At 37.7% G+C, this 27,977-nt stretch overlaps 1 protein-coding gene across 1 annotated transcript; it reads right to left on the bottom strand.

The window, feature by feature from the left end:
* Positions 1–537: 537 nt before the first annotated feature.
* On the bottom strand, positions 538–27,946 carry LOC106092219 (dynein axonemal intermediate chain 4). The gene is made up of 4 exons (XM_013259009.2): positions 27,764–27,946; positions 26,304–27,700; positions 969–1,184; positions 538–736 (listed from the first exon to the last, which is right to left on the bottom strand). Exons 1-4 carry the CDS (start codon positions 27,944–27,946, stop codon positions 538–540), a joined length of 1,995 nt encoding a protein of 664 aa, XP_013114463.2.
* Between the last annotated feature and the right edge of the window lie 31 nt (positions 27,947–27,977).

Raw genomic sequence — 27,977 nt, forward strand, 5'->3', positions numbered from 1 at the left:
AAAATATATTTATTATTATTATTAGATTTATTTGAGGCTTCTAGGTGCTCAATATACAATATCATATCATGAATAGATTTAAATAAGAGCTATATCCATTTATTGACCTATCTGAAGGATACTTGGTATGAATGAGACTAATAGTCTCTTTCCACTTTTTTTTATAGCACAGAGGTTAGCATGTCCGCTTATGACGATGAACGCCTGGGTTCAAATCCTAGAGAGAATATCATTCAAACATTTTCAGCGGTGGTTATACCCTCCTAATGCTGGAGGCATTTTTGAGATTCTATGCCATGTTAAAACTTCTCCTCACTGAGGTGTCGCTCTGCGGCACGCCTTTTGGACTTGGCTATAGAGCTTAAACTGGAATCGGACAGCACTCATTGATATGTTAGAAGTTTTGCCCTTGTTCCTAAATTGAATGTTAATGGACATATTTGGATTTTTACTTCTCCTACTCATGTCTAATACCATAGTATAGCAAAATCTTTTAACATCCGTTTGTTTTAGTTCTTTTTTTATTTATCTGATATTTTATTTCTTTAGATAACCAAAGTGTCCTAAACTTTTGACATCTCTCAGTAAATCTTTATTATTTGCTAAAATCTCATAAATAGTTTTCTCCAAATGCTCGTACTGAAAATGTGGTGGAAAAGGCATTTCCTCAAGAGTCAATACTTCAACGCTGCCTTTATCATTACCAACAGCCACGGACCGACCACAATGTGTTAGCCTAAAAAACATCAGTTACATCAATAACTGTAGTTTATGTAAATATATAAAGATACTCTAACCACTACAATTATGTTTGCACCAAAACCAAAATTAGTCTTGCTAATCATATATAATTTGATCATATATATTTGTGAGTCATAAATAATTTTATGACTTATATAATTGTAACGGTTAAGTATTGCCCTAGAATAACTGGTTTGAATTCATTCGACAACGACTAAAGTAGTTACTTTAAGGTGGTATAGAAGGCGGTCTGGTCAATCCTCGTAGAAGATGCTGGCTGCAAAATACTTCGTTTCAAGTCCCAAATGTCAACAGCATCTCGATGTAGTGCCACAATAATTGAAGAATGCACTGTGCTCCAGCAGGCCGAATAGATAGGACTCATGTGATATTTAAGGGTTATTAACGGCTTAAATATACCCATCAACCAAATTCGTATGCACCTGAAGAGGAGAAAAAAACCAATTAAACCCATGTCATAATGGTCACATACACTTAAAAAAGTGAACCCATGGTTCAGTTAAAATAAGCTACTTTCGAATCAAGTTGTACTTCATATAGCGCTAAGACAATTTTTTTGGTTTTTAGTTAATGTATATCTAAAAAATAATTACTTTATATGAACTTCGTGATGGTTCAACGTTGGCTAAATGGAAATAAATTTTCTTTATTCGGTACATATGATCAACCAGTGTGTACTACCTTTTTAACTGAACTCAAAATAATTGATGTAATAAAATGTTGGAAATTTTCCTGTGTGTTAATACATCTGTACAAAATTATTGTTTTAATTGTAAAGACAACATACATTTTCATAATAAAATTTTGTTTTTTATTCATTTATTTATTTATTTAACACTAGTCTTGTTTTTTATTAATATTTTTCATATATACACTTTGCGAATGTATATTTAATATATATTAACAATTCAAATAAAAACATCCACATTTAAGTTCTTAGTGGCTTTGGAGAAATTCCCAATTGTATATAATCAGCAAAGTGGTAAGCACCATATTAAATTTCATAGAAGTTACGTTACGCCATATCCACAATATTTTATTGATTCAGAGAAAAACTGTTGAAAAGAAATTTTATTGTTAGGTATAGATACATGGTTTTATTTTTAGTCTAATACTTACCAAAAGAGGTGTGCGTCAGGATGTCGTTATTAATATAAATCCTTTGTAAAAACATCTGCGTTAATATATTCCATAGCTGCAAAAAAGTAGTTTGCATCTCAATTTAAAAAGATCCTGCAACAAAGTTAGTAAAAAAAAAACATGTAAAAAGGCGTTAAGTTCGGCCGGGCCGATCTTTGGATACCCACCACCTCGGGTATATATGTAAACCACCTTTCGTCATAATCCGGTGAAAAATGAATAATGTATGCCCACATAGCAGCAATATCGAAAAATGCTCCGATTTGCAATAAATTCAGTACGGACATTGAGTGGTCTAATAAATACAAGTCACTATTAAATTTTGTTGAACAAAATATTGGTCTTTTTGGCAGCTATATCCAAATATAGACCGATCTGAATCATATAGGACACGGATGTCGAAAAGTTTAACACATGTCACTGCATCAAATTTCAGCGAAATCGAAATTATAAATGCTCCTTATATATATATTTATATAGGGTCATATAGGACACGGATGTCGAAAAGTTTAACACAAGTCACTGTATCAAATTTCAGCGAAATCGAAATTATAAATGCTCCTTATATATATATTTATATAGGGTCGGAAATGGATATATCGATGTGTTGCAAACGGAATGACAAAACATATATTCTGTCAAATAAATTGACAGAATATATGTTTGTTTTTTTTTTTTTAATTCTAATGCTTACCAAAATGTCAGGACTAGTCTAATGCTGAATGTTGTCTCCTAAGGATTTGTGACGATAACCAATTTCTGCAAAATCGCTGCAGTTGACGCATATTAAATTTTTTCCTATAATTTTATTCAGAGTAGAAAAAAGAAAATGTTATATACACAGAAACAAGAGAAGAAATTAATTTCTCTCCAAATTTACCTTGTATAAAAATATTTTCACCAGGCATGTTTGTTTGCCCCAGCAATATCATTTTTCATGTTCGTGCAGCTTTTGCACTAACAAAATGGTGATTGTTTTATAATTGTTTACATTTTTTATTCAATAGTAGAAACTGATATTTTATTAAATACTAATTATTAGTTTCATATCACGTTTTTCGTTAGCGCCCACGACTTTGTTCGCGGTATACGTACATCGCACTGAGCGTAGCTTGTGTTCAACACGGTATTCGGGTTGGTTGCGTATTTTTCAGCTGTTGCCAGTGTTGTTAGTGTATTAGCGCACACACAAGGCCGTTTCGTCATACGTGAAATGCATTTTGCTCTGGATGGCACATGATGTTCAATGGTGTATGCATATTTTTATACCCTCCACCATAGGATGGGGGGTATACTAATTTCGTCATTCCGTTTGTAACACCTCGAAATATGCGTCTAAGACCCCATAAAGTATATATATTCTTGATCGTCATGATATTTTAAGTCGATCTAGCTAGCCGCTTGAAATTTTACGCAAACATATCTTATTAGTGTACGTTGGTTGGGATTGTAAATGGGCCAAATCGGTCTATGTTTTGATATAGCTGCCATATAAACCGATCTTGGGGCTTGACTGCTTGAGCATCTATATGGCGCAATTTTTATCCGATTTGGCTGAGATTTTGCACGTGCTGTTTTGGTATCACTTATGGTATCACATATCACCAACAACTGTGATGAGTATGGTTGAAATCGATGCATAACCTGATATAGCTGCCATATAAACCGATCTTGGGTCTTGACTCCTTGACCCACAAAGCGAGCAATTCTCATCCGATTAGGCTGTAATTTTGCATGAAGTTGTTTGTTATGACTTCCAACAACTGCCCCAAATATGGCTTAAATCAGTTCATAGCCTGATATAGCTGCCATATAAATCGATCTTGGATCTTGACTTCTTGAGCCACTAGAGGGCGCAATTCTCATCCGATTTGGCTGAAATTTTGCATGAAGTATTTTGTTATGAATTCCAACAACTGCAATATAGCTGCCATGTAAACCGATCTGGGATCTTGACTTCTAAACCCTCTAGCGGGCGCAATTCTTATCCGATTTTGCTGAAATTTTGTACAACGGCTTCTCCCATGGCCTTCAACATACCTGTCTAATATAGTCTTAATCGATCTAAAGCCTTACCTTGAGCCCCTACAACGTGTAATTCTTATCCAAATGGACTGAAATATTACCCAATGACTTCTACTATGGTCTTCAACATTCAATTTACTTATGGTTCAAATGGGACTATAACTTGATATATCTCCAATAGCATAACAATTATTTTCCATTATTCTTTATTTGCCTGCTTTTTAAATAAGAATTTATAGCAGTCATAAACATTTAAAGTTTCTAAGAGCATTTTATTTTGTGTTCCTAACATGTATCTATTATCCTACACAAAGTGAAGTCACAAACGTGCTTGTATTATGAGTGAGATTACACGACTGACAAACAAATTGCAAATTTTGCCCATAAACATCCCACCTCTTTGGAGAGAAGTTTTACATGGCTAAGTACCTCACAAATGTTGCCAGCATTAGGAGGGGAAAACCACCGTTGAAAAAATTTTTTTTTCTGATGGTCTCGCTGGGATTCGAACCCAGGCGTTCAGCGTCATATGCGGACATGCTATCCTCTGCGCTACGGTGGCCTCCAACTGACAAACAACTTGTTTAAAATGCACCTTTATAATTGCATTAAGGCTAGGCTTCTATTAGTGAGAAATTAATGGATTTAATCATCTCCGTTAAAAAACTTGTCAACCTAAGTTTAAAACTTATATTTGAATTAAATTTTTACAATACTACTCAAATTTGGGAAATTCGTAAACTATTTTGAACGAACGAAGAAACTTGGTAAAGTAAAATGACTTTCCAAACCCATGTCTATGAACTATTTGCCACTTTAAACAGATGAATAAAACATACTAAAATCGTGCAATTTTTCTTTTTTTTTTTTTTTGATCAAAATTCAACCAAATTAGATTAAAATTGGCAACTAATTTCAACTAAGTTTTTATACCCTCCACCATAGGATAATTTTGTCATTCTGTTTGTAACACCTCGAAATATGCGCCTGAGACCCCATAAAATATATATATTCTTGATCGTCATGTCATTTTAAGTCGATCTAGCCATGTCCGTCCGTCCGTCTGTCTGTCGAAAGCACGCTAACTTTCAAAGGAGTAAAGCTAGCCGCTTGAAATTTTGCCCGAATACTTTTTATAAGTGTAGGTCGGTTGGAATTTTAAATGGGCAAAATCGGTCCATGTTTTGATATAGCTGCCACATAAACCAATCTTGGGTCTTGACTTCTTGAGCCTCTTGCACGTTGTGTTTTGGTATCACTTCCAATAACTGCGCTAAGTATGATTCAAATCGGTTCAAAATCTGGTAGAGCTGTCATATAAACCGTACTGGGATCTTGACTTCTTGAGCCAATAGAGCGCGCAATTAATCCGGTGTGGTGTTATGACTTCTACAATGTTCAGCATTCATTTATCGCCCGAATCGGACTATAACTTGATATAGCTCCAATAGCATAACACTTCTTATTCAATATTCTTTGTTTGCCTAAAAAGAGATGCCGCGCATAGAACTCGACAAATGCGATCCATTGTGGAGAGTATATAAGATTCGGCCGGGCCGAACTTAGCACATCACTTGCAATAACTGCGCTAAGTATGATTCAAATCGGTTCAAAATCTGGTAGAGCTGTCATATAAACCGTACTGGGATCTTGACTTCTTGAGCCAATAGAGCGCGCAATTAATCCGGTGTGGTGTTATGACTTCTACAATGTTCAGCATTCATTTATCGCCCGAATCGGACTATAACTTGATATAGCTCCAATAGCATAACACTTCTTATTCAATATTCTTTGTTTGCCTAAAAAGAGATGCCGCACATAGAACTCGACAAATGCGATCCATTGTGGAGAGTATATAAGATTCGGCCTCTTACTTGTTTTCCTTATTTTATGCGCACCATTTTTCTGAACGTATGTAAAAAAGTTACTGCTTATGAAGATATTCAATGATATACATACATTTGTTTGCAAAATCAGTTTTTCCATATAAAAATCTTTGCTAGGAATGATCCTACCAAAAATGCGGTTTCCTTTGAATATTCTTATAAAATAAGGTTCAGAGCTATGTTTACAAGAAATAAAATAAACATGTAAGGTAGAGCAAAAGTCGGGTGGAACGCAATTTTATGGAATGTTTTATTACCCATCTGAAAGCCTTTGGAAAATTCCATCAAAATCGGTTAAAAATTTAGTGAGGCCTATTCAAATCTAAACCGGTTGTGATAAAATTCAGATGGGATTCAGATTTCATACCAAATCGGTTCAGATTTAGGCGAAGTTGAATTATTGGGATGTAGTGACTGAAAGTTGAAAAATTTAGTGAACCGGTTGTGATAAAATTCAGATGGGTAATACAACACTTCATACCAATTCGGTTGAACATTTTAGTAACTACGCCCTTATAGGTGTAAATTGGCGAATTATATACACTCAAAAAAAAGTGAACCCCAAATGAATGAAAATTGACCTAAATGGGAGTAAAATTTATCATGATTGGGCGCTTAAGATTTTTTTGTCCCGTTTGGTATATACAATTCCTTATTCTAGGTATATGCGAGTATAATAAAATCGAGTTGAAATTTTCAAGAAGTTGGGATATCTGAACTCAATTTCACCATATTTTAATATAATTTCAGCATATTTTAATTTAATTATGACATAAGGCAGTGCAGTGACAGGAAATTCAATGCAGTCTAAAGAATATGGAGCAGACGATGAGATCATCACCCACTCCCAAGATGCCCATTTACTGGAGGACCAATGATTGAGGTAATCCAGGTAAACCTTCACCGGAGCGAAAATGCTACACACGCTCTCATGGAGAAAATCAGCTAGGGCAAGATTCATATTGCCTTAATTCAGGAGCCATGGACGACCCGTAGCAAAGTTTCTGGACTGAACCATATCAACTACCAATTATTCTATGCTAACACTGGTACTCGGCCGAGGACCTGCGTCATTTGTCATACAAATTTAAATCATATATTTTCCCCAGTGTTGTCAACGTTGGATGCAACAGTGGGGAGACAGGGAGACGGTGCAGCATACCATCACTTTATCTGCCTTTCGACTCTCCGACACCGCCACCCACGTCGGAGCTGCAACGGCTGGTGAGGAAAGCAAAACAGACAGGAAATGAGGCACTAATAAGATGCGATGCGAACTCTTACCACATTTCGTGGGGTAGTACCAACACTAATGAGCGGGCGCAAGCCCTGGCCGAGTTCTTGAATACTAACGACCTAATAGCACTTAATATTAGTAACACCGCTATCTTTGTTAATACAATCAGTGAGGAGGTATTAGATGTGACGATATGTTTGGAAAATCTAATCGATGAGGTTCAGGATTGGGGGGTCTCCATGGAACACTCTTTCTCTGACCATCGCCACATTAGGTTTAGAATAGCACGGCTAGCGTCGAATCCGATAAGTTTCAAGAATAAGTTGAAAACCAACGGAACGAAATTGGGAAAGCTACTCAGAAGAAGACTTGGGCAATATAATTTAGATTGTCCAAGCATAGAAGACATTGACGAAAATGTCAACAAGACTACGACTGCACTGGTGGGGTGCTTCGAAGATAATTTTCCTCTTCGGGAAAGGAAATCAGCCCAAGAAAAACCCTGGATGACCGGGGAGATTCGCAATATTGGGAAAGAGGTCCACAGACGTTTTAACAGAGCACGTCGTAAAAAAGCGGAAGTTTATTGGGATTTGTATTACACACGGCTCAAGGACTACAATAAGATTACCAGAGCGGTAAAACGTGCCTCCTGGAAGCTTTTCTGCTAACAGGTCGATAGTGTTAATAATGCCGCCAATATAAAAAAGTTTCTCTCAAAACCCATGTCCAAACCTAAACTTTAGTAGACGACATGGGAGTGAGAGCAGAGACAACGGAGGGCATGTTGAGTTTTTTATGAAAACCCATTTTCCACAGGACAGGAAGGGACTCACGGAGGCACCGGAATCTTGGAATAATGACGTTGATCGAAGGTTTATAATTACGGAATTTATGGTGAAGGTATCCTTGAGGAGCTTGAAACCATTTAAGTCACCCGTACCTGATGAAATATTTCCAGCGTCACTACAGAAGGAGGCAGACTATCTGGCGCCTCATCTGGCCACCTCATCACAGCGTGCCTAGGACTAGCATATACTCCGGAAGCCTGGCAGGAGGAAAGGGTTGTGTTTATACCCAAGCCCGGCAAGGCAAGTTATGCGACACCAAAGGCCTACAGACCCATAAGCCTTACGTCCTTTCTACTCAAAACCATGGAACGGATTGTGGACACCATGATAAAGAATAGGACAACCAGCGAACTGCTCAAATACAAACAGCATGCCTATGTCAAGGGAAGGTCGGTGGAGACTGCACTGCACGAGGTTATGCATAAAATAGGAGAATCCTTCGATGCCAAAACGTAGATCCTGGCGGTATGCATTGACATCGAGGGGGGCTTTTAACAATGTGCGGACCGACACACTGATCCAATCCTTAGACCATTACCGGGTGGACCCGGTTCTTAGAGACTGGATAACCCATACGCTAAGGAACAGGCGGATAAATTGGGTGTCCCATGGGATAAATATAAGGGATGAAAGTGGCACAAGGCTCGCCACAGGGGGGCATTTTATTGCCACTCCTAGGGTGACCACCATAAATGACTTATTACGGATGCTGACTGAGGAGGGATTTGAACCCGTTTGCTATGCAGACGACGTTATAATACTTCTAAGGGGTAAGGATCCGAACGATCTATGCAGAAGGGCCTAAAAGGTCTTGCATATGGCATATGACTGGGCTAAACCTAGAGGTCTCAATGGTAACCCAGATAAGGCTGAAATATGGCTGTTCACGAGGAAGACGAAGGTGGGCCAATTTAACGCACCACGTTTCCTCAATAACACGATTTCAATATCTAACAAGGTCAAATACTTAGGTGTGATCTTGGACAGGAAACTGAAGGAGCGTACTGAAAAGGCTCACAGATGTTGGGCGCTATGTAGACGGGCCGTAGGCTCGAAATGGGCCCTGAATCCTAGGATAGTCCACTGGCTCTATAGGAGCGTGATTAGACCAATACTAACTTACACCTCAGTAGTTTGGTGAAGTGCTATGGAGAAAAAGTGCAACATAAGGACCATACAGGTTCAGAGAACATGTTGTCTTGGCATAGGCGGAACGATGAGGACCACATCCACTAGGGCACTGGAGACTATTCTAGATATCCGACTCATTGACTTACTGATTAAGTGTGAGGCAGCCACTGAGGCTATGAGACGATGAGAGAATGGATTTAGGATGGGAGCAGCTCATACCATCGAAGATAGGAAACCTGGAAGGAATGGAAGAGGTTTCCGATCGGATACCTGAGATTAACCTTGAAGTCGAGTGCGAGGCACTGCTGCCATCGGCACATTCTTGGATTGACGGAACCCTAGTATTGCCATATGGAAGATCATGTTACACGGATGGATCAAAGCTAGAGGACAGAGTGGGCCTGGGGGAGAACCCTTGGACTTAGGTATGTTTTAGAATGCCTGACTATAATGCGGTCCTGCAGGCGGAGATCCGGGCTATCACGGAATGCGTGAAGTGGTGTGGTGCTAACGCGAGGACGTCGAGTGTGAACATCTTTACAGACAGTAAAATTGGGCAATAACAACCAGGACGGTAAGGTCACGAACAGTCTTGGAGTTTAAGAGGGATGCGGATGCGGATTTTGCCATCCTCCTTCTCTGAGGATGGCAAAATGTGCATCGTTTGGGTGCCGGGTCATAACGGAGTAAGGGGAAATGAAAGGGCAGACGATTTGGCGGTGAAGAACAGAGGACTGCCGTCTATAAACTTGGTTGTGGAACAGCGAAACGGTCGGTAGGTCGGCGAAAATCCTATGGGGGGGTCGTGAGAAGACGAGGCTATTACTAAAAGGAAACAAGAAGGAGGTCAGTATAGCTATTGGTATCAAACGGGACACATAGGACTACGAGCTCACTTATGTAAAATCGGTGCGGCAAGTGATAGGATGTGTAGGGCATGCGGAGAGACGTTGACGAGTCGTTGGAACATTTCTTTTGCCATTGCCCGTCTTTCGCGTCTAACAGATACCGGCACTTTGGTGGGGACACAATACCAGACATGAACCAACTTAGGGGCGTGGCATGGAAAACAATTAAGGATTTTGCAAGTAGCACGGAATTCCTAACTTAAAATTTTCTTTTTAGAGGTTACTTTATAGGTTTTAGAGCGCACAACAAGCCGATTACTGGCTTATGTGTATGTCCATAGTGGCATGGGGCGGATTAATATCTGCACCCTCTTTTCAACCTAACCTAACCTAACGTAATATAATTATAATATAATTATAAGGAAAATTCTTATGCGTATTAATACCATTTGCATACAAATTGGTCGTATGATAACGCCTTATTTTATTACATATAAATATGGAAATAGTAAGGTTTTTCTTAACAAATATCCTGTTTTTCCTGTTTTATGACAATTAATTTCAAAATATCAGGTATAATGAGAATAAATAATAGTAAGGTTTTATTTGCATTGGGCAGTAGAAACAACTACAAGCAAAAAAAAACCTTTGGGCAATTTTTACTACAAAGAAAATGCATTTATCACGAAGTTTTGCTTTTAATGTAACCGTGTAATGTTTGCTTATTCAACGTATAATCAACCAAATTTGTTATTCAAAGTAGCAAAAATTTTTGTTAAAACAGCAGTTTTTGTCTGCTGAAAATGGGAAAGCAGACATTACTGCTATTTCAGCAAACAGAGGGCTGTGTATTAGCAAATATTACTTACTGATTTTTCAACTTAAAAAAATCTGCTGTCTTGAGTACACAAGTCTGCTGAAAAAAAATTTTGTATGCTACTATTTATGGTTGCCTGTTACTTGTCTTGATTGATAGGCATTTTTTTAGAAATTTTATAAATTTTATTGGAGGATATGATTTCAATTTGTGAAATATTACTGTAAAGAAGCTACCTGATCCATCCATTGATATACATTTAGAAATGTGGCTGAGGTAGCTCGCATTTTTCGTTATTGCTCTACTAATGTGAACATGACTGGCATGGCCATTTGTATCTTAATTTAAAGAAAAATGGTTATGGAAAGTATACATTCAGTAATGATTATAAACATCCACTGAGACACATATTTACATACATATGTGTAATATTTTTTCTTTTAACATCCCCTTCATAATTAAGCAGTAGTCATTTCCAGCAAACAACAGACTTTTCAGCAGTGAGCCTGATACTCTGAAATCGCAGTACTACTGCTATAATAGCAGAACTACAGCTACAATAGCAGCAAAATTAACTACGAATATTCAGTGTTTGCTAGTTTCAGCAAACTTTTTTCTATGAGTAAAGATAACTTTTTTATCTTTACTCCTTAGAAAATTCGTCTACTATAAACGAATCTTCCTTTTGTTGTAAAACCATAAATTCTTTAATTGCAAAAGTGTTTCCACAGCCGCAAACGATTATTCGTGTGCTGGACCAAAAATTATTCTCTTGTGACTCTCCTACTAGAAAGAAAGGGCGAGTATTTAAACATATAGACCAATGGTTGGCGAAAATACACACTCTATTGCTCATTATAATAAGAATAATCCCAAGCAGACCCATAGACTAGCAAATAATTGCAATTGTGTGCTCATCGCTAGTATAGACACATTCTCACACACAACATTTTTGCTTTTTATTTGTTTTGAACAGCTCCGACGAGCAAACTCGGAAAGTGACAATTTTTAAACTTTCGGTACAAAAATGCTAAGGCATAGAGCATAACAAATACAACAGATCATAATACAAAACCATAATGGAGCTGTGCGAAAATGGAAGGCTTTTTAATATAACTGTGTATCATAACATCGAAATAAATTCAAATATACTCTGAAAGAGTTTGTATTACCAACTGAGATTTGCTTATAATTCGTAAAAACTTTAATTTGAATTATGTTACAATATAAAATTGAACTTGGCATCCGTTTCAATAAGCACGACGTCAAATTAATTTATAAATAAAGAAAATCTAATTGAAACCCCAAATAACATATTCTATATGTCAAGAATGAAAGGTATTGTCAGTGAATGAAAACTTTATATTTATTACAAATTCTTGCAAGAATGTACGGCGAAAAACATGTATTTGTATCGTATCGTAAGTTTGCTTGGCGAAAATTTCTTTCATATCAAACGAATTATTTTTTTGCGTGTAGAGAATCGTTAGAATCTGACATTTCACTACAGTTAGAGGCCTGGAGTCGACCAATTTTGCCCGGAATTGGAGTCGAGAAAATTATTTCAACTCCGACTCCGAAAAAAGTAGAAAAAATGTTTCAACAAAAAAAAAATAATTTTTAAAGCTTTTTAAAATAAAAATTAAAATGTTGATATTTTTATACTAGACTGTTGTATTTAATTTTACTATTTTCAAATTAAAGCTCGAGGTCTTTTTTCAAAAGCAAAATTTCAATAAAATATATTCAAAAGGGACAATTTCAATAAAATATTCTCTAGAGACAAAATTTTGCTCAGACCCGGGCCCCTCTAATATATTTTTCTAAAGACAAAATTTGTATTGTAGCCATTAAGTGAAGCGGACGTGTTTTTATTTTGCTCCTCAAAGAAAAAAATATATATATCCTTACCTCGGAATAGCTACTACCTATTACGAAAAAAATGTTAAAGCCTTTTGGAGTAGGCTAGAAATGGACTCCAAAGACTCAACATCTACGATGGTGGCGTCAGACCGTAGCGTGTTGTCCTCCCCTCCTATAGGTGTGGGTGCCTTGGCACCTGTAGTCGAAAGAAATGCTTCAAGCGCACAACTAGTCGTCAGACTAATTAATGAGGAAGCGACGGATAAATCATCGTCTCCAGCCTTTAAGTAAAGGTGGTGTTTCTGACTCGGTTCTGAAACGCGCACAGGGTAATATAACTTAGTGCATTTGTTTATAACACCCAAAAGGAAGAGAGATAGGCCCATTGATAGGCATACCGATCGACTCATAATCACTTTCTGATTCGATTTAGCTATGTCCGTCAGTCCATATTAATTTTTGTACAAATTACAGGTCGCAATTTTCGTCCGATCGTCTTTAATTTGGTACAGGTATGTTTTTCGACCTATTGAAACATATATTGAAGCGAAGCATATTGAAATTAGAGATAATCAGTTTAGATTTGGATATAGCTCCCAAATTTGGGATTTGGACTAATATTGCAATAATGTAGTTATTTGTTTACCGATTCTATCGCAATCTGGCAAGAAGGATTTTATTTTTACTCTCGATATTTTGGTGAATTTCATAGATATCGGTTCAGATCTAGATATAGTTCTAACATATATAAAGGTTGATTTTTTTAAGAGCTATAGGAAATTATCAAAAAAAAGGGAGATCGGTCTATATGGCAGCTATATCCAAATATGGTCCGAACTGGACGATATTCAATAAACAGGTGTAGAGGCCTATAAAAACGCACTGTTTAAAATTTCATACAAATCGGATAAAAAAATCCTTCTTTTATGGGCTCAATACTCTATATCGGGAGATCGGTCTATATGGCAGCTATATCCAAATATGGTCCGATCGGGATGATATTCGACGCAAAGGTAGAGGTCTATCAAAACTCACTATTTCAAATTTCATCCAAATCGGATCAAAAATGCTCCTTTTATGGGCTTAATACTCTATATCGGGAGATTGGTTTATATGGCAGCTATATCCAAATATGGTCCGATCTGGACGATATCCAACAAAAAAGTTTAGAAGGGTACCAGAACTCGCTGTGCTCATCGAAATAAGATGAAAAATGCCCCTTTTATAGTCTCATTACACTATATCGGGAGATCTGTCTATATGGCAGCTATACCCAAATATGGTCCGATCTGAACGATATCCAACAAAAAAGCTGTGCCAAATTTCATCGAAATAAGATGAGAAATGCTCCTTTTATAGCCTCATTACACTATATCGGGAGATCGGTCTATATGGCAGCTTTATCCAAATATGGTCCAATCTGGACCACATTTGACAGGTCAACCAGAACACACTGTGCCACACTTCATCGAATTCGGGTAATAAATGGATATTTTATGGCTTCAATACCCTGTATCGGGAAATCGGCTGGTCGTTCTATAGCGCAGCTATATCCAAATATAGTCCGTTCTGCACCACACTTCACAGAAAAGGGTAGGGGTCTACTTGAACTCACTGTGCCAAATTTCATCGAAATCGGATGAAAAATTACCAAATTACTGCCTCAAAATTTTAAGTCTGGAAATCGGTTTATATAACGGCTATATATAACAAAAATCCGATTTTATGAGATCAGAAGATCGGGTTTATATACAAAGAATATGAAATCGTCAAAAAATGTTTGGAAAATGTTTTTATACCCAATATATCTGCAAAATTATTAATATACAGCTTTTGGGTATAAATGGGTACGAAATTAACGTAAATAGATCTTTATTGCTCTTCAAATCCTGCCCAAAGAATTACACTGTGCTTGGTGATTAGCCGACCCATGGAGCTCATCGTCCATGATAACGCGAAGACCACAACCCAACACATGGTGCTGGCAACTGATGAAGTTGGATGTGGGTTGACCATTCTCATCGAACATTTGCTGCAGCCGAACTACAATACAACGCCTGTATTTTTGCCGGTATTATCGCTTGTTGAATAGGCAACAATCATCACTATTGATGCCCACAGGTTGAACTCATCTAGCACACTCTGGTGCCCTTCTGCAATTCTGTTCTCAAGAAGATTGCCGTCAAAATGCATGTCCACTTCTCGGTGCTTAGCGAGTAATCATTCACCCGAGTAGCTTTTTATACCCTACACCACTTCTGTGGTACAGCGTATTATAACCTAGTGCATTTGTTTGTTACACCCAAAAGGAAGAGAGATAGACACATTGATAAGTATACCGATCGACTCAAAATCACTTTCTGATTCGATTTAGCTATGCCCGTCTGTCTGTCTGTCCGTCCATCTGCCCATGTTCATTTGTGTACAAACTACAAGTCGCAATTTTCATCTGATCATCTTCAAATTTGGTACAGGCATGTTTTTCGGCCTAGAGACGAAGCCCATTAAAATTTGAAGCTCCCATATATATGTTCGTCCGATTTGCAGTAGTAATGTAATACAAAGGTAATTTGTTAACCGATTCTCTCGAAATTTGGCAGAAAGAATTTTCTTATGACTCTCGACATTATTGGTGAATTTCATAGAGGTCGGTTCAGATTTAGATATAGCTCTCATATATACATATAGCCTGATTCTCACTCCTAGAGCCATTGCAAGCGCATTTATTGACCAATTTTCCCAAAATTTTGTACAACGCCTTCCGCGATGACCACCACAATATCTGAGATGTTTGCTTGAAATCGGTTCAGATTTGCATAAAGCTTCAATATATATGTTCGTCCGATTTGCAGAAGTAATGCGGGACGGATGTTTTTTTTTTTTGACTCTCGATATTTATGGTGAATTTCATAGAAATCGACTTAGATTTAGATATAGCTGTTATATATGTAAATCGCCCGATTTTCACTCCAAGAGCCACTGCAAGCTCATTTATTGACCAATCTTGCCAACATTTTGCACAACGCTTCCTCGACGACTACTACAATATCTGAGAAGTTCTCTAAATCGGTTCAGATTTAGATATAGCTCCCATATTTATGTTCGTCAGATTTTAGCTAATTTGCAATAATGTTGTCATTTGTCAACCGTAGTTATTAAAGATTGAACATATGCTCGAAATGTGATACGGATTGTTTAATAACCCATCTGAAAACATCCGCCGAGGTCCATCAAAACTGGTTTAGAATTGGATATAGCCCTACATCGTACTTATAGGTAGGTGTAGTGTATTATACAGTCGGCACCTCCCGACTTTTGCCCTTCCTTACTGGTTGTAGATAGTCTTGTAACAATGCCATGTAAAACTTCTCTCCAAAGAGGTGTCGCACTGCCGCACGCAGTTCGGACTCGGCTATAAAAAGAAGGCCCCTTATCATTGAGCTTAAACTTGAATCGGACTGCACTCATTGATCTGAGAGAAGTTTGCCCCTGTTCCTTAGTGGAATGTTCATGGACAAAATTTGCATTTTTTGTGACATGGGGTAGGGATGCTCGTTCATATGTGAGTGCGTAAGAAAACTGGGCGACATGGAACGGAAAACTTTTGAGATATTTTATGAACATTTTGAGTTTTCATACCTTGAAGTCCATACCTTTCCATTTTCTATGAGCATACCATGAAAAAGCACTCCATACCCATTATGTTGCCTCCATCCGGACTTTAAAATATGCTGAGGATCAAGTTTCTTGTTTGACTTTGACTGTTAAATATATACGACGTCCTCCAAACAAATAACTTGACCGTATACTTAAAACGATATACATCATTATGGAGCATGATATGGTTCCTAAACTAAAGTATACTCAACAAATGGATCACCATTACCATAGAGATGTAACGGAAAATGCAACATTCGATACTTGCATACCTCCGATCAGCTTCGCTACCCTCGCTTATGTACTACCTCCATTTTAGTGCTGAACTTCCGAAGGCCCATGTTGTCACACAGTTTATGAAATTAAGAAATCTATTCACATCTGAGTAGGAAATTTTAGAAGTATGTCTACTTCCGTAAAGAACGTAACAAATAGTACCACGAACAACACTTGTTTACCACTTTTATATTATTTTCCAAATGTTTTAATGCCCAATTTCGACGGTTTTTGCTCAATCTGTAAAGAAAATAAAGGTGTAACTATTGGGTTGCCCAAAAAGTAATTGCCGATTTTTTAAAAGAAAGTAAATGCGTCTTTAATAAAACTTAGAATGAACTTTAATCAAATATACTTTTTTTACACTTTTTTTCTAAAGCAAGCTAAAAGTAACAGCTGATAACTGACAGAAGAAAGAATGCAATTACAGAGTCACAAGCCGTTGAAAAAATTTGTCAACGCCGACTGTATGAAAAATCCGCAATTACTTTTTGGGCAACCCAATATATCCCAGTTTTGAGAGCTATAGATAAATCGGTGAAAAAGTACCATTTTGTACTTAAAGTGACTAAATTTACGGATATCAAAAAATTTCTTGACGCGAAATATATACTGTCAAAGTGTATCTGTTACCCCACTTTTCAGTCTGTAAACAAAGAACCATTTTGTACAGTTCGGTACTTATATGACCGAAATACAAAAAAATCTTCTAGTCACCGATATATACCGCAATGTGTAATGGTGTTCTTATTTTTAGAGCTTCAGCAGAATCCGTGAAGAAAGAACTCTTTTCTTCGTTTTAGTAAATAAAGGTACGGATTGCAAAGAGCTCTTCTAGTAGGCTAATTCAATTGGTAGTCATGTTGATTTAGATGAGATAAGTAGGAGTTTCTTGAACATATCTTTTCCTGAGCCAAACGTACGACAACACCTCACCAGACCCACGTTTTTATCATGAGCGTTTTGAACAAAGCGATATCGTTAGCACTGTAGAATCGATAAAGTCAAATGCCATTGGTTCTGATGGTATTGACCCGAAATTTTTTAGGATAAATCTACCATTTATTCTTCTGTATATGTTCCATCTTTTTAACAATGTTATTTTAAGGAGTATAGTGCCAATACCAAAGAATAACCAGGAATTTAGGCCTATAGCAATACTTCCATACATCTCTAAGGTATTTGAGACTCTAATCAACCGGAAAATATCAGGATATTTTGCGAATAATTCGCTGCTAACAGATTTTCAATCTTGTTTCCGGCCAAAGCACAGTTGCACTACTGCACTTTTGAAAGTAGTTCAAGTTGTAAGGAGTGATATTGACAGCGATAAAGTTATCTTTCTTGGTCTTTTAGATCATTCGAAGGCATCTGATTCCGTTGATCCCAATATACTTTGCCTTAAACTGAAACATTTATGTAAATTTTCTGAAAAAACAACTGATCCTATATTTCCTATCTTTCGAATAGAAGCCAATCGGTATGTGTTGATAGCAGGTGTTCTAGTTATATTCTAGCCTCAAGAGGTGTTCCACAGGGGTCTGTATTGGGCACACTCCTTTTTTCCTTATATAGCAATGACCTTGCTGGACAGTTGCGGAACTGTGGTATTCATATGTATGCCGACGACGTACAGTTGTGTATGAGCTCTTCGCCGGAGAGGCTGATCGATGGCGTACTTCGCCTTAATAGTGACTTGGATAGGATAAACACATGGGCAAACGCCAACATTTAAATCCAACAAAATCAAAATGCCTTGTGATTGGTAGGAATCGGGTGACAATGCCGCCAAATATTGAATTGCTGGAAACCTTGGGTTGGAGTTTAATGATAGACTTTCATGGAAGAATTATGTTAGTAAGACAGTGGGCAGGACCTATGGCGTTTTACGACACTTAAATATGAGTCGACAGTATACCCCTTTGTCAATAAGAATGCTTTTGGCTTGGACATTTATTCTGCCGGAACTATTATACTCTTGCGAGTTTTTTTACGGTTGTGATGTAACTCAAAAGAATAAATTGCACGTAGCCTTTAACGATGTCGTTAGATACATTTTTGGTTTGCGTAGAAGAGACCGGATATCTCACTTTGCCAGACAAGTATATGGTGTCTCATTTAACTCATTTCTTAAGATACGCTCGTTGCAAATGATCCACAAGATTATGTATTCCAATGAACCGTCATATCTGACTTTCATATCTGTATTGTGTCATATCTGTATTGCGTTTTGCCAATTCTACAAGAGGTAAACATGTAATACAAATACGTCATCAATGTCGTGTATCTGAACAACAGTTCTTTGTTAATGCTATACGTCTCTGGAATAATCTTCCCAATAGTATTCAAATTATAAGTAATGAACGACAGTTCAAAACTTCGATTTATAATCGTTTTAATTAATTATTGGTTTTGTCTCTTTATAACTATTTATTAATTTATTTTATCAGTAACTTTGATTAAATTGTTAAATTTACTTTAACGTTTCTTTTTCTGATTTTTTAAAAATTTTTATTAACCTTTTTTTATTTAAATATTGTATCAGCAATTGTAATTGTTAAATATTATATGCAATGTAAATTGTTAAATATTTTTTAAATATTATTGTTCTATTTAAATGAAAACTTTTTTGTTTGTTTCTCTTTCGAGACGAGCTCAATGATCGGAGATGCAAATGGAAAAGGAAAGCCAAAGATAGCAACACACACCAACCACTACCACAACCACTTTGTTAAGAAGACTTTTCAACCATATTAGGTGTGATGGCTTCAAGGGCCGTGCGTTGGTATGTTGTATTTGAATCGTTTTAATAGCAAAAACGCATTTATGATACAATTACCACATTAACCTCACTCGACAACCCTGTCTATTAGCTGTACTTTTCCTAATGCATGTGTTTTTGTGTAATGATAGACATTCTTTCTGTGACAAATTACACTTCTTCCGTACTACACATGATTTTGTGGCTCTGTTGGAAGTTGTATTGATGGCTTCGAACACTAAGACAACGGCAATGTCTCTGGCTGTTGCTCCGTGTGCCCAGGTTCGAATCCTGAATTTTTCAAGTTTTTTGCCTGTTAGGGCAAGATCATTAAGTTTTACAATTTTTGTTTGTTTCTGTTTCGAGACGAGCTCAATGATCGGAGATGCAGATGGAAAAGGAAAGCCAAAGATAGCAACACACATCAACCACTATGGGACGTGTTTCGTCTTTGGCCGTGCGTTGGTATGTTGTATTTGAATCGTATTAAAACTTATTAAACTCATTGTATTTATCAACCAACCAAATTTACCAACCCATGCTTTATATAATACACTAGCCGAAACGGGCCCGCTCCGCTCCGCCTTCTTTAACTCTCTAATATCATTCGTGCCACTGTAGCCTATGTCCGCCTATAACGCTGAACCGCCTTAAAGCGGTGGTGATCCCCTCTTAATGCTGTCGAAATTTGCCATGAGTCATGTAAAAAATTCTCCCCAACGACATGTCGCACTGCTGCACCACATTCGGACTCGGCTATAAAAAGTCCCTTATAATTGAGTTTAAACTTGAATCGAAAAGCTTTCATTGATGTGTGAGAAGTATGCCCCTTCTCGGTTCCGGGGTAAATGTTTACTCCACTCCCAAATACCTTTCTTTTGGGTCCTATATTATCGTATCAGTAAATATTTCCGGTTTAGAGAGACACTTGGTCTTTAATTTGAGTCCCATATTGTCATAATGGGTCAATTAACCTATTTGACTTATTTTTGGAAAGAAAAGCTCCACCCAGACTTAAACTCCAATTTTAATGTTATATTCGTAATCTACTCCCAAATACCTTTCATTTGAGGCTCATATTGTTAGGGGGAATTTTAGGGTTGGGGAGGCCCGATGAGTACTTAGATCCAAATTTTAATACCATATTCGAATTCTATTTTCCAATACCTTTCATTTGATGCCCGATCGGTCCACTTTTGATTTTGGGTGGTGTTTTTGAGTAAAGGGGGAGGGCCCTTCCGAAATCAACAAACTATAAAGCCTATTTCTCTTTACTGACCATATTTGCAATCTACTCCCGAAGACCTTTCATTTGAGTCCCATATTGTCATGATCGCCCAAAAAACCTATTGTAGGGGGTTTTAAGGTTGGGGCGGCCCCCAATTACTTGGACCCAATTTTTAATATAAAATTCTTTCTCTACTCCTAAATACCTTTCATTTGAGTCCCATATTATCCCGATCGGTCCACTTTTATTTTTCTTTAGTACTTTTGGGGTAAGAGGGATGGGTTCAACCCCGTCCGATATCAAAAAATTATATAGCCTATGTTTCCTTCCACACCAACCTACACAATCAAATATATATTGTCTAGGTGTACCTGTTTCCCAAATTTTAGAGTTCTAACTCAATCCGTAAATAAAGTAGCATTTTGTTCGTCTTAGTACCTAAAGGAACGAATTTTCAAAAAAATCTTCTAGTCTGCCAAAGTGTAACTAGCTCTACTCGTAAAAAGTTAACCTTTTTGTACATAAATGTACGAATATAAAAAAATATTCTAGCCGCCCACCATATGCTGCCAAGGTGTTCCTGTAGCCCAAATTTCAGAGTTCTATCTCAATCCGTAAATAAACTACCAAATATCATCAATTGCGGCACTATTAGTACGTTTTATTCAACTCCTGGTTCGATTTTCTCTATCGTGTTTTATCGAATTTTAGAAAAATTAATTTGTCACCCATCATATATTCCCTAGTTGTACCTACACTGAAAAAAGTTTTGTAGTAACTTTAAAGATTCGAGCCAAGGATTAGCAAACCTAATTTAAAGATGATAAATTTTTCAAATTTTTAAGAAAACATTACCTTTGGTAAAGATAATTTCCTTCATATTAAGGAGTTTTTATTTTAAATGGTAGGTTAAGGAATCCTTAATTTTGAGTCTTGTTTTCAAAGACAAAATTTTAATATGAGGATCAAAGTATTGTTGAGAGTTAGAAAATTTACCTTTGGACAAGACAACAGTGAACCGTAGATAAAGATGCAAAATAGGCATACAAACAAAAGCGGCTTTAAAAGTTTACTTTTTTTTTAAGTTATGATGCTAAGTTAAACAAGTAAATAGGCGTTAAATTCGGCCGGGCCGAACTTTGGATACCCACCACCTCGGGAATATACGTAAACCACTTTTCATTAAAATCCGGTGAAAATTGTATACGTTTTGTCCCATAACAGTTATATCAAAATATGTTCCAATTTTGACCAAATACTTATAAGTACAAGTCATTGTTCAATTGTGTATAACACAAAATTGGTTTTTTAGTAGCTTTATCTAAAAATAAAACGATTTGAGCTACATACGACACGGATTTCGAAAAGCCTAACATTAGTCACTGTGTCAAATTTCAGTTCAATCGGATTAGAAATGCGCCTTTAATGGGGCCAAAACTTTAAATCGAGATGTCGGTCTATATGGCAGCTATATCCAAATCTAAACCGATTTAGCCCAAGTTTAAGAAAAATTTCGAAGGGCCTAACTCAACTCACTGTCCCAAATTTCGGCGAAATTGGACAATAAATGCGTCTTTTATAAACCCAAAACCTTATATCGAGAGATCGGTCTATATGACAGCTATATTCAAATCTGGACTGATCTGGGCCATATTGCAGAAGGAAGTCGAAGGGCTTAACCTAACTCACTGCCCTGAATTTCGGCGACGCCGGACAATAAATGCATCTTTTATGGGCACAAAACCTTAAATAGAGAGATTGGTCTATATCCAAATTTCAACCGATCTGTGCCATTATGCAGGATTATGTCGAGGGCCTTAACTTAACTCACTGTCCCAAATTTCGGCGACGTCGGACAATAAATGAGCATTTAATGGGCCCAAAACCTGAAATCGAGAGATCGGTCTATATGGCAGCTATATCCAAAACTGGACCGATCGGCACCAAATTAATGAGCGATATCAAAGGGCCTAACACAATTTACTGTCCCAAATTCCAGGAAAATCGGATATTAAATGTGGCTTTTATGGGCCTAAGACCCTAAATCGGAGGATCGGTCTATATGGCAGCTAGATCCAAATCTGAACCGATCTGAACCAAATTGACGAAGGATGTTGAGGGGCCTAACGCAACTCACTGTCCCGAATTTCAGCAAAATCGGATAATAAATGTGGCTTTTATGGGTCTAAGACCCTCAATCGGAGGATCGGTCTATATGGCAGCTATATCCAAATCTGGACCGATCTGGTCCAAATTGACGAAGGATGTCAAGGGGCCTAACATAACTCACTGTCCCAAATTTCAGTAAAATCGGATTATAAATGTGGCTTTTATGGGCCTAAGACCCTAAATCGGAGGATCGGTCTATATGGCAGCTATATCCAAATCTGAACCGATCTGGTCCATATTGACATAGGATGTTGAGGGGCCTAACGCAACTCACTGTCCCGAATTTCAGCAAAATCGGATAATAAATGTGGCTTTTATGGGTCTAAGACCCTAAATCGGAGGATCGGTCTATATGGCAGCTATATCCAAATCTGGACCGATCTGGTCCAAATTGACGAAGGATGTCCAGGGGCCTAACACAACTCACTGTCCCAAATTTCATCAATATCTGATAATAAATGTGGCTTTTATGGACCTAAGACCCTAAATCGGAGGATCGGTCTATATGGCAGCTATATCCAAATCTGGAACGATCTGAGCCAAATTGACAAAGGGTGTCGAAGGGCCTATCACAACTCACTGTCCCAAATTTCAGCAAAATCGGATAATTAATGTGGCCTTTATGGGCCTAAGACCCTAAATCGGAGGATCGGTCTATATGGCAGCTATATCCAAATCTGAACCGATCTGGTCCATATTGACGTAGGATGTTGAGAGGCCTAACGAAACTCACTGTCCCGAATTTCAGCAAAATCGGATAATAAATGTGGCTTTTATGGGTCTAAGACCCTAAATCGGAGGATCGGTCTATTTGGCAGCTATATCCAAATCTGGATCGATCTGGTCCAAATTGACGAAGGGTGTCCAGGGGCCTAACACAACTCACTGTCCCAAATTTCATCAAAATCGGATAATAAATGTGGCTTTTATGGACCTAAGACCCTAAATGGGCGGACCGGTCTATATGGAGGCTATATGAAGATATAGTCCGATATTGCCCATCTTCGAACTTAACGTGCTTATGGACAAAAAAAGAACCTGTGCTAAATTTCAGCTCAATATCTCTATTTTTAAAGACTGTAGCGTGATTTCAACAGACAGACGGACGGACATGTCTAGATCGTCTTAGATTTTTACGCTAATCAAGAATATATATACTTTATAAGGTCGGAAATGGATATTTCGATGTGTTGCAAACGGAATGACAAAATGAATATACCCCCATCCTTCGGTGGTGGGTATAAAAAAATCAAAAAATAATAGTTGGACAGTCATCTATCAAGGTAAATAGAATCAATCAGCGATCAAAATTAGAAAGGGATGATCATATCCGTTAGTAAATAGGAAATTTAATTTAAAGATATTGGGTTGCCCAAAAAGTAATTGTCGGTAATATAGTAGTAATATAGTCGGCGTTGACAAATTTTTTCAACGGCTTGTGACTCTGTAATTGCATTCTTTCTTCTGTCAGTTATCAGCTGTTACTTTTAGCTTGCTTTAGAAAAAAAGTGCGCGAAATCTTGTTTACATTTGTTTGTTTGGCGTCAATTTTAATATGGGTACCACATGTATTGAAAGAAATTCATTTAACAAACCGAATCAACGCTTGTGATATGCACCTTAAACGCAATGAATTCGATCCGTTTTTAAAATGAATCATAACTGGAGATGAAAAATGGATTGTTTACAACAGCGTTAGTCGAAAACGATCATGGTCCAAGCATGGTGAACCAGCTCAAACCACTTCAAAGGCTGATATCCACCAAAAGAAGGTTATACTGTCTGTTTGGTGGGATTGGAAGGGTGTGGTATATTTTGAGCTGCTTCCAAGGAACCAAACGATTAATTCGGATGTTTACTGTCAACAATTGGACAAATTGAATACAGCCATCAAGGAGAAGCGACCAGAATTGGTCAATCGTAAAGATGTCATATTCCACCAGGACAACGCTAGACCGCACACATCTTTGGTCACTCGCCAAAAACTGAGTGAGCTTGGCTGGGAACTTTTGATGCATCCACCATATAGCTCTGACCTTGCACCATCAGACTACCATTTATTTCGATCTTTGCAGAACTTCTTAAATGGTAAAACTTTCGGCAATGATGAGGCTATAAAATCGCACTTTGTTCAGTTTTTTGCAGATAAAGGCCAGAAGTTCTATGAGCGTGGAATACTAAATTTGCCAGGAAGATGGCAAAAAGTTATCGAACAAAATGGCAATTATATATTTGATTAAAGTTCATTCTAAGTTTTATTAAAAATGCATTTACTTTCTTTTAAAAAATCCGTAATTACTTTTTGGGCAATCCCATAGTAAATATGCCATCTTTAAATTACGTATGTCTTAGTTTTATAGCTTTAGTACTTTGATTTGCGCTCAATTTTGCTCTCCAACTTGTTTTATGATTTCAACAGGTTATCGTTTGTGTCGGTCTTTATGTTTTAAATTACTTTTATTTCCATAAAATTGTACGCAAACAAACTGAAAACATTAAACAACTATAATTGTTACATATTTCAAAAAATAAATTTTTACCATATACTAAGAACCATATACATTCTGCTTAAATGATGTCGGTAATTTCTTCTTCGAACTTTATTAAAATCGATAGAAAATCCGGTTTTGATGGAAAAGATGTCCGGCTCCGAAAGCCGTCCCGCAGTGCGTCACCTCTTTGGGAGAAGTTTTTACATGCCTCTCATACTATTTTTTGAAATGGCTCATTACCGCTTTTAGAGCTTTTAGTCGTCAAAGTTAACAATTGTTGAACTTTTGCGAGTTGATTTTTTGATATTAGTTTGCGGAGTTGCATTTTTCTTCGGTTCTCAACGCGCTGATTCTGTTTAGGCCTTTTAGGGCCGGGCAACAGGCTTCTGATACTGGGAGTATAAACTTGGTGACAACTGCTTACCGTCTCAATAGTGTCTGATATGACTGTTATAAGCATACATCCCATGTAGAGAACACAAGCGTCAGGCTCAGTCGAAATTGGTCTATACTGCACGGAATGGTGTATCAAGAAGGCCAATTCCCCGGCTCCATTCCGTTTGCGATCCTTACATAACACATTGGAGCCACGACATCTTGGCTACTACAACAAAAACGACCCTTGCGACGATCCACTGCTGATTAAATTAGCACAACACCTTGCAAAGCAGTCAATATGACTGTAGTCCCGAAATGACGTCAAGGCTACTACAACAAAAACGACCCTTGCGACGATCCACTGCTGATTAAATTAGCACAACACCTTGCAAAGCAGTCAATATGACTGTAGTCCCGAAATGACGTCAAGCTTGAACAGGAACGGAAATCCACCCACTCAATGTACCGGTTATACTGGCTAACGGGGTTCTCTTCAATCCTGGCACGGAGCAGAAGCGTACAGAGCTGTCACTCCGGGATGTGCATCTCCACGATGAAAAAAGGACAAATCTCGTACATTCAGGTGACAGCCCTTGGCCGGCGGTCTATCCGGTATATAGAACTGGCTACCATGGGATTGAACGGCGGAGTGGTCACATCGGGAGATCTCACTAAAAAGCATCCTTACGACTTTTGGGCCATTGCAAATTATTAAGTTACTTCGAAATATACTCTACCCTTTTGGAGTTGTCATCACATCAATTGATTGCACGAATACTTACCAATCATTGCCGCATGTAAGATACAATTTTGGTGACCATGGTGAAAATTCCATATAGTTGATACCAGCCTCGTGCAATTGCAGAACCTGCAACTGCTGATTTGGGTAATTGGTCGAACACTTGTGCACGCATCCTTCATCCGTTAATACAAAATAAACATCCTTTTGTTGGGCGTCAATGCACATATGCACTGCTTGGGGATGCCGATTAGCCTCCAAAACACTTGGCTTGATTTCAAACAGCAAACCTTCCGCATTGCCATCGACACGATCCAGTTGCATTAATGGAAATCCCAAAAGATGGGGACTATTAATCAAAGTATAACGAGTGACGGAACCATCACGAGCCAAAGCCAAAAATGGTTCAATGTCGTAGAGTTTAGTTTCACTAACGCTATGAGGTATCCATTTCAAACAAGACACCGGTTCGCTACAGGGCGAAATCAAACGCTCAGACATTGCAATTTGTGGTTGTTGTATGTTACTGATATCATAGACATGGACGGAGCCATCGTATAGACCAATGGCCAATAACTGCGGAGCAAATGGTGAAAATTCCACCGACTGTACCGGGGCTTTGAAATTATATATTCTTTCGGGATTAACGGGATTTTTTATATTCCAAACACAAACGCAACCCCGTTGAGGTATGATAGAACTTATCGATCCAAATGTCCCATAACTCACAGCCAATATATCGCCATGACTTGGACACCAACTGAGATCGGATATGGCTTTGCTATCGCCATCTTGCAAAATGGTACTAAACGTCCACAACAAATCGACGCGATAGCTGTAACGAACCTCCAAAGCTAAAGGATCCGGCAGTGTCATATTACGAAATCTTCTTTGCGGTGTCTCGAAATTATTTCCCGCCAAAATACGCATTGTTAACATAAGGGCCAAGCTAAACTCCGGTTTCTTATTGATATCCACAAACTGATCTACGCCGCCTACCTTATAGGTGGTCACCTGCATTTTCTTCTGCCCGTCCACATCTACACTTTGAGTAGTTTGCTCCAAATCCTTGTACGTATCGAACATTTCAAAATTCGATACGTACGAGCCAATATTGTCCTTGGCAATCGAATCGGTGTTAACTGCCCGCGTTTTGGTGAGCACCACTGGCGTCTGTGTCTCTTTAAGAAAATAAGTACGTTTTCGTCCCTGGCCTTCAGTCAAATATGTATAGCGCTCATTGTCTTCCTCTACCTGGCGGCCTTCTTCGGTGTCCTTAAGCACCGTTGTACTACGTTGTTCATACAAAACAATGTCTGAGGTTTTTTTCAGAGTTATTTTGATAAAAGGATTTATTCGTTGAATTGGCTTTCGAGTTGCACTACGCAGGTGACATCCGGACACTTTATGCATTTCCACATTGAGTTGGCTCTGCTTAACCTGAAAGAGAATTGTCGTCCTTTTGTCTTGCCACTAAGCCTTAATAAAAGTTTGATTTCCTACCCCATTTTCAATATCATCCAAAGTTGTTCTTATAGAACCAAGTCCTTTTTGTGTTGGTACCACTAAATTATCAAGTTCCTCAGTTTTCACCGATTCTTGGCTTTCTAATGTTTCGTGTTTATTTATTTTAATATTTAGTTTTTCAAACTTATCTTTTAAATAGTCTTCGGGATTAAGAGACATTTTATACAAACGTTGCACTGACACCGGTACA

Source organism: Stomoxys calcitrans, chromosome 1, assembly GCF_963082655.1.
Source record: "Stomoxys calcitrans chromosome 1, idStoCalc2.1, whole genome shotgun sequence".
Classification (NCBI taxonomy): domain Eukaryota; kingdom Metazoa; phylum Arthropoda; class Insecta; order Diptera; family Muscidae; genus Stomoxys; species Stomoxys calcitrans.